The sequence below is a fragment of the Mytilus edulis genome, chromosome 8, assembly GCF_963676685.1.
Source record: "Mytilus edulis chromosome 8, xbMytEdul2.2, whole genome shotgun sequence".
Classification (NCBI taxonomy): domain Eukaryota; kingdom Metazoa; phylum Mollusca; class Bivalvia; order Mytilida; family Mytilidae; genus Mytilus; species Mytilus edulis.
Window position 1 is genome coordinate 30,444,190 of NC_092351.1, and position 16,831 is coordinate 30,461,020.

The following is a 16,831-nucleotide window of genomic DNA, read 5'->3' on the forward strand; positions in this document are numbered from 1 at the left end:
TTTCACCTCCAGCTGCCTAGCACTGCATACACACGGGCAACAGAACCCTATTTTTTGACAAGTTCTTGATCTTTCTGTTTTCTTTCTGCATCACAATGGCAACATATGCATATGTCCTTTCGTGTGTTGTTAGCAGAATAGTAGGGAAATTCTATTAGTGAGGTGCAACTAAGTTGGAGTCTGACAAACACTAAGCCTTGCCATGTATCTCTTATAAAAAAAATAAAAAAGTTGGTATGACAAAGCTATCTGAAAAACATGATAACTTATTAAACACGAATTTACTAAACCATGAAAATGGGGTAAAAGTCAGATGTGTTCGATGCTTAGGAATTTAAAAGCTTTACTTTCAGTGTCTCAAATTTGATGTTCAGGAAGATTGTCAACAGTCATGCAATATTATAAAAAGCTTTTGAATGTAGTCATTCAATGACTGCGTTAAATGAGCACGTAAGCTAAATTCAAAATGGGAATATTGTAACGTTCCGGGGTTTTCTTGTCAGGATATTACTCTTGTGAAGGAAGTAATAATGAAAATCATAATGGAAGTTCATACATTGTATTATTTCTATTTAAACAAAACATCAAATACAGCGATTCAAGAATCAAAATACGTTAATAACTATATACAATAAGAAATACGGCAAGGTGCATTAGGGAGCTACCATTTGATTTTGATGGGAGGGCTAGGATGGAAAAATGTTGTCCTGCATTTTTTTTTATGTTGTAATCTCTGTCCTGCCTTTTCATTTTTCACTCTATCCGGTCCTGCTTTTTATTTTTTAGTTTATCCTGACTTTTTTTACATAAAGTGTCATCCTGAATTTTTTTTTTTGCAAGTGTCTCATCCTGCTTTTTTTTTACTCAAAACTCCTGTCCTGCTTATTTTTTTCAAATTTCATCCTAGCCCCCCCCCCCCCCCCCCCCCCCAATAAAAATCAAATCGGAGCTCCCTTACTTGCACTAAGATTAACAAAACCGTTGCTAGGTGCAAGAATATCTACTTGGTGCACGGCATTCAAATACTCAGCGTACTCGGTGCAGCAAATCTACTTGTTGCACTGCATTACTTGGTGCAGGAAAATCTACTTGGTGCACTGCATTTATATACTTTCACCAAGCAACTTTACTTGGTACAGCAAATCTACTTGGTGCACTGAATTTATATACTTTCACCAAGCAACTTTACTTGGTGCAGCAAATCTACTTGGTGCACTGCATTATCACCAAGTTCTCTTACTTGGTGCAGCTAATTCTAGTTTAATAGAGACAGCTAACTGCATGGAGGTTTTTGAAGAGAAGCCCAACGTAGGAACATGCGTACCTTATTGTATACCATGTGTGACGTAATACACAAGTTCTTCGTAAACAAGAACACGTAACGTTACATTTGGCGCGTTATATCAAAACTAAGCATAACCAAATACAAAAAGAACAATTACACATATAAATAAAGTAGATATATAGATTTAAAGAAGTCAGTATACAATTTAAGGTCAAATTATGCTATTTCTCTGTAAAATACAAATCAGAAAACAACAACGGACATCTGCGTGTATCAAGTGTGGAACGGAGAACACGGTAAAAACTATGTTAGCTTTCAAATCACCGGGGCGTAACAATATGCCGCAGGACAGAACATTTTTACAGATAAATAGATTTTGGGTTGTAATGCTTGTTTGATAAACAGGGTTCTGGACATACATGACATGAATACAGATTGATTCATGAGCTCTTAACAATTGGGGAGGTGGGGATTTATGCATCGGTGGTACACTAGATACATTTATAAATATGTTGCTGTCAGATATCTTTCAGGTTTTAAAAATTCTTATACATAACAATATTTATAGTAAATTTTAATTACAAATCTTTGTTTGTAATTTAATTTGGAATTTTCAGATGTGGATAAAACTGTATTCAACGAGAGGATATTAAATCCACCAGCAAATAGTGTACAAGCTAATACAGACCCATTGTGTAGTACGTTTTGTCAACATTCAATAATACCAAAAAGGCGCTCCTGTAAATCTGGGACCATTTTGGTCTTTTAGCTTTGATGCTTTCGTGAAGCTAATCCTTTTAGCCATCATCATCTTGAATGCATCGTTTTTGTTTTGACTAGTAGATGCTTTGTTCTCTGGTTCAGGGCAAAATTTGTCAATAATAAATTTCACATATTTAAGAGATTTATCAAAAGTTGAAACCACAGATATTTGTTCTGTCATGTGCGGGTGAAAAGCTTCTATCCCATTAAGCGACGACGTCAAAAAGACATCAAAGGTGTCTGCTTTACCAAAGACAGAACGTCCTCCCATGTTTCGTCCAAAGAATAGCTGAAAATCTTAATTTTGATAAAATGTTGATATCTTAACCTGATGCATTGCAGCATAGGGGGTGCTTTCTACTGCCGGCCTCTTGGACATTATTACTTTTGGCAGACGTGTTTCTGTTCTGTGTCATTTAAACGTTGGTTCTCACAACAGTTTACAGATTGCGATTTGAAATAAGTAAAGCCCGGATCAAACTCCACGGATACAATTAAAATTCCGGCACGATTCCCATTTTTTTTTAATACAAAAACAAAATCTGAAATGCAAATGAAAACATGTTGGCGGCAACTTTTTCAGTGGGTCGGGTCGCAATGCAAAATAAAAGAAATTTTATTTTAAGCCATGTTCATAATTTATCATTGTTTCAATTTGAAAAATTCTTTGATCGAATAAATATGTCCCTGTCCAGTACTACAGACAACATTTTACAAAACATGTCATTGCATTTAAGATAATAACCATTACTGAAAGTTAAATATGTATATATACATGTATATGTATATGTAGTTCCTATATATAGTAAACCTCAGTATGATGAAACGGACTTCACAATTTTGAACAAAACACAACTCACAAGTTCAATAAGTTTAAATACTACCTAGAGGGTTTCATTAATCATATGAACAGATGCTATACTGACTATAACAAATGTTTTGTTATCCTACAATTAAGGAGAGATAATATATTTGGATTTGAATTGTCTTTCTTTGATAGTTGAAATTAAGTTGAGTGGGTATACATTTGTTGGGGTTTTCTCCCTGAACCGTTTTAATTGGAAACAGGTTATCAAAATTTTATTTTTATTTATAATATAACAGACAACATATCATAATATGACAATCATGGTTTTTTTTACTCTTGCCTTTTTTTATTTAGTACAATTATTGTTTGCACAATGTTTCACCAACCTATTGGTTTATTAATGCATGGATGTAGATTTATATATCCTCTTGTTTATTCAGATATAATATTACAGCTTTGTGTTTTGATAGACAGTTGTATGAGTCAAAGTGTCATGAGAGAAATGAAATTCACAAATGGATTGTTTATGATATATCAAAGCTATGTAAGGTTTTGTCCGTATATATCAAAAGGATGGGAAGGCCTTTAATCCTAGATATTTGAGAAGATATAAATAAAACTTACTTTAAGCAATGATTTGGTTCTATTTGTTTTTTTTAACAAAAACAGATAAAAATGACATAAGAAACTTTGTAATTCTTTTAACAAAATTTTACATTTATAGCAGCAAATGATCAATGGAACAAACCAATATGGTAGCAATAAAACAATATTTAAAAAGAAAACTTATAAGTAGAAAAAAATCTATTTTATAAAATAAAATATCAGTAGGGCAGAGATTTGCTAAAAGCCCCTGATTCCTTTATTGTCATAACAGCAAAAAGATATATACCCAAACAGTCATTGTCTTGCATTCATATTATGCTATGTATCAAACTATTACACCGAGTAAATTACAGCTGTGTCCGTCGAATATAGTATAGATCTTCTGTTTATTGTAAATAACTATTGTGCATACAAGTGTGTATAACTCATAACGTGCATGTGCCAAAAAGAAAAGAAATTCATTATTAATAAAAAGTAGTTGAAGTTATCAATGACATTCATTTTCACGAAAAGAGAAACATCTGAAAAGGTAGATGCTTTTCACAACAATTTAGCAACTGAAAAGTGCGAAACATCTTTTGTGACATTGGGGCCTTTTATATAAACTTTTAGTTACAGTGGTTGCATGTGTGTTATTTGTTCACTGGAATGTATTGTGTGTGATGTTTATCGATGTTAGCATAATAAACAGTTGTATATTCGACGTAAAGTTAAAATTTTGTAAGAAGCAATGAAAAGAAAGTAAGAAGAGATTAGATGAAATTGTATACTGTTAACAATTATCGTTCAGATATTTTAAGACTAATTATCCTTTTTTTTGTTGGAACGGTCGCTTTTTTATTGATAATGACTATGCAATTATAAAAAATAGACATTGATCATATGTTAAACAGAGACATTATTTATATATTAACATTTAACAGGCAAATGAAATATTGGAATTTGGTATATTCGTATGTGATATTACTGTATCTATTCCAGGTACTACCGATGTCATGCCAAGTGATGCACGTTTGTGTACGCCTTGTGAAAGTCCATGTGAGGAACGTAAGTTGAATATAATTCTTGAGTTAGACTTGAAAATGAGCTTCAACTCCTGAATTTAACGAGGTGGTCATAATCCAACACCTAAAACAATACACTCGAACATTAATTAACCTTGAAAATAATTGTAATAAATGCTCCAATATTTTATATTGAAAATTTAAAAAAAAAACAATACGTTGATTTAAAAAAAACATATCATGAATAATTATGTGCAAATCAACAATAATCTTCCAGCATCAATGGTTGGATTTATCAACTTTATGAAGAAAAAAAAAACATTTTTTTTTTGTATTGTCCAGATTGTTGTTTTATGTTCTATTAATCTTCTTTTATCTAAATTGTTTTTATGATTTTTTTAATTTCTATCATTTATATTCATTTAAAATTCCCTATTCCTATTAATAAACACAAACAACTTGCATTCCATTGCAGAGGTCATTGTTTGTCCGGACCTTACTCCAGTACATTTTGCTACGATAACAAACCAGACTGGTACAAACTACCAAGATACAATAACTTACACATGTAACACTGGCTATGAATTGACGTCTGGTAGTCTGACTCGGCAATGTATGGATGATAAAACCTGGAATGGAAGTCTGTCAGTCTGCGGTAAAGATATTTTTCATAAGATGATTAATTAATAATTCATGGAAGCCATAGATTAGTTGGAAATCAATACTAACGCTCAGGATAAAATTTGAATATCTCGGCCAAAATATATGGCTTCAGTTTAAAATTTTAGTTTATGTTTAAATTTTTTAAAAGGTCAGGGCATATAAATGTTAAAAATATGCCGCACAGACCTATATTTTGACATTTGAATAAAATAGTAGGGCATATCAACTTACCGTTCTGGGATATTATTTTTCACGAAACTTCATAGTAAAAGTGTCACAGTTTTAGACGCAAAGGGAGTTCCTATGTGAAATTGCATTGTGTATATTTACAGAAATGCAACCTGTAGCTTGCATGAATCATTTATTTAATAACCGCTCGAAAAAATATGATCGATTCTTTAAATTCCTAAATGTATCAATTGAAAATTATAGTTTTCATTTTTCTCTCGAAAGCTTTTGTCAAATTCAATGTTGACATTTTGTAACCACGGAGCCGCCGTGTTGACTAGCTGAAATCAGTAAATGTGCGAATAATGCAACAGAAAAGGAAAAAGCAATACCTACCTCCAGACTTTATTTTAATGCGATAGTGATTTAATACAGTGATGCGTATCTGGTGTGAAAATCAATTGTATTGGTTATTTAAATATAATTATGTATGTTAAACTATAATTGTATAAACGCATTTGATATTTTCCCTGGTCAAGTGAGGCTGTTAAATTACAGGGGCCCCTAAGTATGCGACCTGGCCTGCGTAGGTAATTATATATGTGGAAATGATTGAATAAAATATTTGTTATCGTTAAAAAAAAGTCCAAAAATATGTTTTTAATTTAGTTTCTGTTGTATAATTCGGAGTTTAGTATGACGTCCATTATCACTGAACTAGTATACATATTGTTTAGGGACCAGCTGAAGGACGCCTCCGGATGCGGGAGTTTCTCGATACATTGACGACTAATCAGTGGCTTTCGGCTGTTGTCTGCTCTATGGTCGGGTTGTTGCCTCTCTGACACATTCCCCATTTCCGTTCTCAATTTTATGGATTTTGACAAATTTTATGATACAAGTAGATACGTTATCCGTTTGTGCTTAAAATAATGAATATTAGTGAATACAGATTATCAACAATGCGAATGTCCATATATAATCAAATGTTTGATTAGTTTAGTTGACTATAAAAACGTTTCAATTGTTTTGTATCCAAACATCTATAATCTATATTTTGCATAATTCTGTGCAAAGACTTAATTATTATTCAGAGATAACCTGTAACAACTTGTTATTTTTCAGTATGACAATATTTTGCTAAAAAAAAATACAATGTATCTACCAAAATTGTGTACTGTCTTGAGTGTTCTTTGTTTTCCCATTATTCATTCTATATTTGAAGTGCTTATGTGAGTTAAATTTAATTTAATGGCCCAACATTTATAGTTATATTCCGAAATATATCACTAACTTATTATTAAAAAACTCAAACTTTTACTGTTCTTTTGTAGAGATAGTAACTTGTCCAGGCCTTGCAGACGTGAAGTTCGCTAAAATAACTACTCAGACTGGTTCAAATTTCCAAGACATCATGACGTATGCTTGTATCACTGGGTATGAATTGACGTCTGGTAGCTTGACTCGTCAATGTATGGCCGATGGAACCTGGGATGGAAGTCATCCAGTCTGCGGTAAAAAAAAATCAAAAAGTTTTATCATTATGATCAATAAAGATATGTTATCCTTTAAGAAGACATGGTAGGGGTGCCAATGAGACAACTATCCATCCAAGTCACAATTTGTAAAAAAAAATCATCATAGGGTACAGCACGGTCTTTTACAGGGAGCCTTGGCTCACTCCGATTATATGTTGTAGCAAGCTATTAAGGGCCCAATGAATGATACGTAAAACCGTTTATACGGGGAAGTAAACGAAAACCACTTATGAAGCACATCGTGTAAAGCATGTTATGACTAAAGTCATTAAAAATCTGTTGTGGCAGATTTCTTATTTTTGAGGTAGATTCCAAATTTAATCAGTCAAATGTCTTTCAAATTAAGGTGGTACCCAACACTTTCACTAAAATTAATTTGGCTCGTTTAATTTTCATAAAATTTTGTCAAAGTAAAAATTTCAAAAATTTTGAACCAACTGTTTTGTCAGAAAAATTACACTGGTTATATAGCAGTTTGACAAACACCAATTTTTATCATTGAGAAGCTTAACATTCCTTTTACAATACAACGTAATTAAAACGTTTAGCTGACTATACAGAGTTATCTCCCTGTAGTATAAGGTACCACCTAATAAAAAAGAAAAAAACGCTATACGGCTCATTATGAATAATTAACTGAAAGGTTACAATGATTTATCAGGGATCATTCTCTAGCAATTTGTAATTACATGTAGTGTTTTTTTTGTCAAATTAAATGATCAAATTAGAAAAAGCATGCCATTGTGCTAAAGTTATGGAAAACATATGTATAATACATTTTTTCTGTTATGTGAAGTTCCTATTTAAATTTTCGAATTATAAAACTATCAATTGGTTTTATCAAAGATCGTGCAAAAATTTAGGCGAGAAAATAAATTTTAAGCATCATCCTCTAGCAGTGCTTGATTGTTTACTTTTTGTCTACTTTTTGTATGTTCCGGAGTTTTAATCTGTCTTCAGTGTACTATATTTTCCATTATTCACTCTCTGTTTAAAGAGTTTTTGTGAGTTTTTGCTAAGGCCAATCATTCATGATTGTCTAAAATAATTTTACTTTTTTACATTCGAGCGTCGCAAAAAAGTCTTTCGTATACGAAACGCGCGTCTGAAGTAAATACAAAATTTAATCCTGGTATCTATGATGAGTTTATTTATCACAATAACTCATAATTGATGAAATCTAAAAAAATAACTTTGAAGTGTTATACTTTTACAGAGATAGTAGCTTGTCGAGGCCTTGCAAAAGTTAATTTCTCTAGAATAACTTCCCAGACTGGCAAAAACTACAAAGACACAATAACGTACGCGTGTGCCAAAGGCTATAAACCAAAGCATGGTAGTCATTTAACTCGAACTTGTAAAGCTGATGGAACCTGGAATAATCATCCTCCTATTTGTAAGAAGAGTAAGTACTTTTAAAAACTCTTATAGTTTTTATTAGAATTTGTATTGTATTGTTGTTTTGAAAATGACACTTGTATTACAAAATGTCCTAAGTTCATGGATTTTTTTTTATATTAAAAGACTTTAAAAGTATGGTTCCTATAGTTTTAAATTAAAACGATACCATGCAGCATCACCTCCTTTTCCCCCAACAAAAGAGGAGTATGCATGAATAGTGGTTGTTGATGGAATGTATATGTTTTGAACTTGTAAACTGTCTTACATATATAGATATTTTTCTATATATATTTTTTATCACATAAAAAGCTGTGTTTCGTAAACATCTTTGTCGAAACCATTTCAGTTTTACCAATTTTTTCGATGGTTGAATTATGTTTTTAGAATTTATTGACGGGCATCATTGCAGAGATAATAATTATCGAAATGCGCATCTAAGAACAATTCTAAAGTCAGACTTAAAAGGGTAGTATCTTTAACCTATAGAGTTCCATGTATATCACAATTATAATATGCTTGCTAAAACAGCGAAATGGGCAAACAGGGAATACGAAAATAATGATTGATTGATTGATTGATGATAAATGTTCAATGGCAAATATTGAATGCATGTTCAGCACGAAAACAAATGCACAATAGTTCTGAAGGGAGGTCCTGTTTGAAACTCCGTTATAGTTGAAGATGGACATGGCTGAGTACTTGTACATCCCGCAATGACAAACCGAAGCTCTTCTTTGGCAAGTGTATACGTGCTATCGAAAGAAGATTTAAGTGACACTTTTTATATTCTTAGCCACAAATGGAATGCTGTTGAAAAGAAATAGTCAGGAATGGTACACGTCCAATTCGATTAAAGAAATGATGCAAATGAATATTTTGTACTACAAATATTAAGAATTTCTTTGTGAAAATATTTTTCGTGCTGAATTAATGACCCGTTATATATATAATTATATATAACAATCGATTTAAAAGCAATATTTTATCAGCAAAAAAAAAATTCAACTGATAACAAATGGTCTAAGAGTGCTATTGAATTTAGTGGTATTTTAACGTAGCTTTTATTTTTTTTCAAATACGATAGGAAAATAAAATAATTCCAAATGTTAATGTAGTAGTTGTATTCAATATATGTAAGTTCAACAAATATTAACTACAATCAACGTTTTTAATACATTGTTTTATGAACGCTTATAAACCTACACAAGGCCTATATTGAGTAACAACTGGATGTAATCAAAATCTGTTTAAAACCATATTATACTCATATGCGGTAAAGCTTAGCGAAAGGTATTGCGACGTAATCAGTCAAACAAACTTTATTAGATTAACTCTTTAAGGAATGATCGTTTTCATTGGTCAATTCAAACCTTCGACCTCACACCTGCGAAAATAGAACACGCGTACTATAACGTTGAATGCACGTAGCTGGTCAAGGTCGTTTAAAGCTGCCATCGTCATATTTGCGTACATGAGTGTGTTCTTGATTAGGCAATCACAATTCTAGCTTTTATAAATGTGCATGTGAAATTCATTGGTTTTATAATTTTCTGCAATTGATAGTAAAATTTTAAACTTTAAAATCTTAACAGTTTACACATCGAAATATTTAATTCAAATTTGTCCTCTGGATCAAGGGACGACATCAAAAGTTCAATGAAAAATTTAAAAAAAAACTCAATCCACATATTTTTTTCATTGACTCCCCCCTCCCCCCTCCATGTTGCTCATCCTGCCTTTTTTCACTCAATGGACTCGATGAATTAGCGTTGTACTTGAAAAATGAAACCGTACTATTCTACAAACACTTTTCATATTTTTTGACAAGTTTTAGGTACTCGACATAGGATGGTGATTTTTTTTCTGATTCCGTTTACTTGAGTAAATTCTTAACATGTAACCAACCATGCTTTGTTAAAAAAAAAACGGAGATGGCAAACCCTGGCACAGGGGAATTAAATGTAGTTAATAAACTCCAGCGATATACTTCATGAGGTTTTGCTATTCTCGGTTGAAACACGAACGTAAATTGTATATTGTAAATATGTACATGTAAATAGAAACAATCCGTTTTTAAAAAAAGTGTTTATTCATAAAATGTTTTGATAAAAAGGTGAGTTTCTTCTTGTACATGCATTTAGTCATCCTTAATTTCTTGATATTTTGTTTATCATTTTATCATACATGTTTCGTTTTGTATTTCATGTTATGGTGGCTTGAAAAACACCGGTACCACTCAGATTACGATTCTACCTTGACAGGTAAGTTTGTATCTAGCCTATAAAATACTTATTTAGCCTTGAGAATTGAAAGGTCAGTTTATCCCATTCATACAAAAGAAGTTTACCTATGAGGTTCAGAATGGGGTTTACAGAATAGAGAATACATGTAATAGCAACAAAAAATAATAGAGAATATAGAAAATGAATATCAAAATAAAGAAAAGAAAATAATTTACTGCATTGCAAAAGTATAAAGAATAACTGTGCAAAATATAGGGTTACTTAGGTAACTGTAATGCAATACTGATGATGTAATCATGATCAATGTACATAATTGATAAATAATCTTGTAACAGAAAGACTAAATTGGAAAATCATTTTCATGAGAATTTTACAGAATGAGTTATTTCAAGGCTATTAAAAGAAAATGCCCTAAAACTTTAAAGAATACAGATATTAAAAAAACCCATCCAGGTCCTCATGTTATTTACATTGTCAAAATATAGGCCACACCATTGTTATTCCAAGAGTAATCTAGACATCTAGTCAAACTGGTTTTTAACTAAAGATCTAGTCAAACTGGTTTGGTATAACTGACAGTTTGCTCCTGCCCTAGATGTCTATTTCACAGTGACCTTATGTGTTTGTGCTTAGAGTACATTGTACTGTCATATTTATTGATTTTTTGTTGGGACATGACCTAAACATGCAAAACAGTGGCTTGAGATTTAAATTTAAAAGGAATCAATAAAATCTTAGAAAGTTTATTCTATATGAACTTATTTTAGTATAATAAATTAATATTTGGAATTTTATATCCTGATTGATGATTTTTTTGGGGACCAAGATGTTTTCGTCATTCTAATTCACATATAATTATTCAACCTTCAATTTACATTAAAAGATAAAAAAAAATTTCAGCTCTCTTTTAAAATATTTTGCAACTAAATTTAATAATCCGTTAGAATTTGGTGTAAACAAAAAACAAGAGAACCTGCAAGCATAGTCTATTTCTATTAAGTCAAGCCGATAGTTTTTTTATATCTGAAAAGAAAACTAACACATAAAAAAAAGGGCAAAAGTAACCCCTAAAATTCAACATTAACATATTTTAAACAATTGAATCAAGATGCACAAAGTTTAAGCATTGGGCAGAATATAGGGTTCTTTTGTACTTTAACAATATCACAATAACAATAAAGTGACCTTAATGTTGGACAAGGTAAATGGCATGAAGCCAATTTTACCAACTTCTTTTGTATGAATGGGATAAACTGACCTTTCAATTCTCAAGGCTAAATAAGTATTTTATAGGCTAGATACAAACTTACATGTCAAGGTAGAATTGTAATATGAGTGGTATCGGTGTTTTTCAAGTCACCATAAATACGAATACATACTACATGTACTTTAGCGAATAGTTCAACAATGTTATGCAGCTCTATTCTTACAGTATCAAATTAAAAATTAAATGTTCATCCATTTAAAATCGAAAACAGTACATTTATATTTAAAAAAAGAAGATGTGGTATGATTGCCCTTCTGATCTTTTCTGTCCGGTGGGCGTCCGTTTTTTTACGGATGTGTTCTTAAAAAGTAACAATTATAACTGCGGGATAATACCTAGCTTGTATACTATAAATACATATATAAAAGAAGATGTTGTATGATTGCCAATGAGACAACTCTCCACAAGAGACCAAAATAACACAGAAATTAACAACTATAGATCACCGTACGGCTTTCAATAATGAGCAAAACCCATACCGCAAAGTCAGTCATAAAAGGCCCCGAAATGACAACTTGATGTAAAACAATTCAAACGAGAATTGTTCCTTATAAACTACGACATTTCTCGCAATTATTAATTTATTATTTTGTTCAACACATGCAAAGGAAATAATCTTCGCCGATGTAACATTTCAATTTATTACAACAACATGCCTTCACTGAATTCATTCAGGTGCACAAATGATACGGTTAAAGTTATTTTGTTTCTATTTTGGGGGACAATTTCCTCCGTTTATGGTACGCTTAGCTACTGTGTGCATGTTTTATAGCATATTATAAGTGACTACGACATTGTTAGGATTATAATTAACCTATCGTCAGTATGAAAGAAATTAAAAGTGGTTCATATATTCATTTGTATAAAAGCGGCACATGCATTTTATTTTAACCTTATATTTCTCATTATGCGGTACACGATAATTGAGTTGCTGCATGCATAAAGAACTTAGAATATTACTTAATACAAAATATCAGTGTAATATTTCGACCCCACTATTTGAAGTTAACAAAAGATGTATTTAATTCTTTTGACCAAAGGTTTGTAAACTAAACAAATCCTTGTTTTTACGTTCGTAGTAACATAGTAAATTCCATTGTCGGTCACCTGTGTCAATTCACGTGCACACTGACTACATTGTTGTTGTATTTGAATCTTTCGGCCAATGAAATGAGACGTTACAAGTTGTTTGTTTATGATACGCAAGAATGTTATCAATGAACTATCAAATGCTAAACTTCACTGCATTTCACTGTAACAACTGTAGAGGACATTTACATCAACGAGTTTATTTCAAGGTGAACATGGCCTTAGTGTGTTTGTTAATAATTTGTTTCCTCTTAATGGTTTTATGAGATTAGATCATCGTTGAATTACTCTTGCATATTTTCGCTTACTATTGCGAAAAGCTGGTGATTTGGATTACATCACAAAATGCTATTTCTACCGTACAGTCGTGACCAGAGTATATCTATTTCAACTCAAAAACTTTAACCTACATATTAGGTCTTACTCAAGGTTTTTTTTACTCTCTTTTAACAGGTTATGGTCATGGTTATTGTTATGACTGTTGTCGAGATCATCGAAATCATCGTCGTCGAAGTCATCGTCGTCGTAGTCATCCAAGTCATTCAAGTCGTCGAAGTCATCGCAGAAGTCTCAGTCGAAGTAGTCAAAGTAGTCGAAGTCATCGGAGTAGTCAAAGTAGTCGAATTCATCGTCGTCGTAGTCGTCCAAGTCATTCAAGTCGTCGAAGTCATCGCAGAAGTCACAGTCGAAGTAGTCAAAGTAGTCGAAGTCATCGAAAAAGTCGTAGTCGAAGTAATCAAAGTCATCGAAGAAGTCGAAGTAGTCAAAGTCATCGGAGTCGTAGAAGTTAATGAAAATTGAGATAATGTATCTAATATACGGCAAGACTATGGAGTTAGATGTTTATAGAATTTGTGTAACTGTTGTAAATTAAAAAAAAATAATGAGTGTTAGCAACACATATATTTACAACAGAACTAATTATAGGTTTCATAACAAGTGATAATGGAATATCGCTTGAAATCAACTCATACTACAAAATTAAAGTCATATAAATCAATTTTTTTCATAAATTTTATTTTTGATAAAAATTATTGAACCAATGAATGCATATATGTATACTTAACTGATACCAGTATGCACGTTCTTTTATTCTTTTATTTATATCGCATTTATAAGGTATTATTGAAAAAAAATATTTCATTCAGTGATTGTGTAGCAACATATCTTCGAGTTAATGTACAGGAAGACAACATTTCAACAGTAGTGTACATGTATTTATGAAATTTTTTACAAAACTAGACGATGTCTGTATAATTGACGTACAATTTGGCAAGTGTTGAAACAAAGTCTTTTTGAATTTCGTAGGCAGTACTTTCGACTGAGCATGAGCGAAAGCGAAAAAAAGATGAATCGACAACAGTCTGCGAATTAGATTATATTTTTTTAACTAAAGAAAGTAACAATAACACTACATGCATTTGTTTAGGGGCCAGTTGAAGGACGCCTCCGGGTGCGGGAATTTCTCGCTACATTGAAGACCTGTTGGTGACCTTCTGCTGTTGTTTTTTTATATGGTCGGGTTGTTGTCTCTTTGACACATTCCCCATTTCCATTCTCAATTTTATACATCATATCAGAAATATTCGAAACTCTAAATCTTTTTTAATTAAAGAATCATAAGACCTTTAAAATATACGGACATTATTATTTCATATTAATGTTACGCATAAATCATATCATTAATTCTTTTGATAAAATCCGAAATAATATTTGAAAACTTCGCTCTAACAGTAGATCAAAAGTTTCAAAACAAATGATACAAACAAAAATTAGAAGAGTATGAATCTTTCATCGACGGGTTATATCAATGTTGTACAAGTTTGTACTAACATGAACAATATAACCGGTAAAATGTAGAGGAGGATCTGCTTACTCTTTCAGAGGACCTTTGATCACCCACAGTTAACGGTTGGGTTTGTGTTGCTATTTCTTTAGTTTTCTATGTTGTCTTGTGTACTATTGTTATTCTGTTGATCTTTTTATCTTTTTTAGCCATGGCATTCTCAGTTTATTTTCGTCTTAGTTAAAATTTCCCTTTGAAATGTCTCTTTTCCATATATATATACGTTTTTGACACATAATCAGGGCAAACAAAATCAACCCCCAAAAGTTGGCGCTTATGACTAAATCATTGATAAACCAAATTAGTGAGTCCACAGAACTAGCGGTACATCGACACATTCTCAACCAAAATTAAAAATGATCACAAATGAGCTGTTTGCGGAATTACTGGATAGTAAATTGTGTTCACTCCAGTTCATTTACTATTCACTTTTTCATATTTTATATATTTTACGAAATTAGTAAGCATAAAGTTTATATAAAAAATAAAATTTTGACAAAAATCAATTATCGTCAATGGCATTCCACCAGACATAAGAAAGTATAAACCCTTTGATAATTTGTGTTTAAAAGTGAAACTGTGTTTGCGATTTCTTCACATAAAACGTCTTTTTTTAAATAGATGGGAAACAGAAAAATCTAATTGCGTTGTTTATGAAGCAGTTGCAGCGACGAAGAAAAAGACACATTTTGTGATGTTCTACATATAAACGATATTAAAGGATATTTATCAACGTTCTTTTTGAAATAATGCTTTCCTGATATATAAATAGAATGTATCTGTTGATGGATTTTGATGAATTATTTGATGAAATATACGCCCTAAATAATGTCACATGGAAATCGTGTGCCATTCCTGCATAAATGAAATATATATTGTAATGTTGGTAGAATTTTAATATGGTTGATTGCACAAGTAAGGCCATACTTGTTTTTTTATTTGTTTTGCGTCCGCGTGCGGGTAGGTTTTCGGCCAATTTGTGTCAAAAACAAACACAAACTTTTTTTTGTTCGTCAGTAGAAAATCCGGATTTTCCGGGTTTTTCCAGCCGTGTTTTTGTGTATTCTTATACTCAAATCTATTTTCCGCTTTAAATAACAAGTACGCTCCTTATTTAAAGCGTTTAAGCGATCTTGACTTCGATACATGTGACAGCAGAAATGGCCAGTATTAATGTACCGGCGAGCGAGATCGTTTGTGTTTCACTTTTCAAAGATAAAAGGATCGTTCTGGCTCCATATGCCTTTCCGCTCGCCGGCACAGAAACTTTTTCTCAGATCCTAGAGAGCCTTTACGTAGCCAGCATAAGAGACACGTTAAATACAAGATTCAATGAACCTATCACCATAGGGGATAAAACTCTGATAAAATGTTATGTTTCATCTAGCTCTAACGGGGAAAAAATTGAAATGAATACATCTCTCAAGGCTATAGATGCTGTTAAAATGTTTTGTGCATATGAAAGCTTTGAGCTGACTGACAAATTTTGTGAAAAAACTAATTCAAATCAACAAAAGAGTGCCTTTGATGTGCTTATGTCTTCAAAAACACCTTTATACTTTAGTTCTCATGTTAAGTTTTGATTTATTTGTTTTAAATTTTGTTTTAAGAATTGTTTTCAATTAATAAAACATTTGAATGTATCAGAGCTTTCATTTAATATTAAGATTCACTAAATTTGATATTGAAAAGATCAACCAATTTCACTGTAATGGTTCTTCCTTGGTACAGGTCTTACAGTAGGCGTTCCTTACTTGCTTGAAGAAAGAGTTACCTCCCATTTGCAAAGTTATCTTATTTTATAATTGAAATAAATTTTTATACTTTTTTAAATGAAAAATAGTAGTTTTTGCAAATATTTCTAATAAATTTCTTTAAATGATATCTACTGTCTGTTAGGATAGGATAAATTAGTATGTACATTTTTAATTCCACAAGATATTAAGATATAAAACATAATTTCATTAGTTTATTTTCTGAAAAAAAAGTATGCAGAACAAAATATTAATATATTGCCAAAAAGTTTACATAAAGTATTTAAATTATAGGAAGATAACTCTGCAAATGGGAGATAATTCATGCTTAAAGCATTATTGATTTGATACAGGGAATTAATGATTATACATAGGTTTTAATACAACATGACACATC

At 31.6% G+C, this 16,831-nt stretch overlaps 1 protein-coding gene across 1 annotated transcript in view; it reads left to right on the forward strand.

Annotated features, from left to right (window-relative positions):
* The window catches only part of LOC139486638 (serine-rich adhesin for platelets-like), a 55,856-nt gene extending 42,020 nt beyond the window's left edge, over positions 1 to 13,836 (forward strand). Inside the window, exons 26-30 of the mRNA XM_071271564.1 lie at positions 4,443 to 4,508; positions 4,941 to 5,120; positions 6,631 to 6,810; positions 8,051 to 8,239; positions 13,288 to 13,836. Coding sequence (XP_071127665.1) covers positions 4,443 to 4,508; positions 4,941 to 5,120; positions 6,631 to 6,810; positions 8,051 to 8,239; positions 13,288 to 13,625 — 953 coding nt within the window. The 3' untranslated portion in view covers positions 13,626 to 13,836. The remainder of the gene's footprint in view (positions 1 to 4,442; positions 4,509 to 4,940; positions 5,121 to 6,630; positions 6,811 to 8,050; positions 8,240 to 13,287) is intronic.
* Positions 13,837 to 16,831: the final 2,995 nt, after the last annotated feature.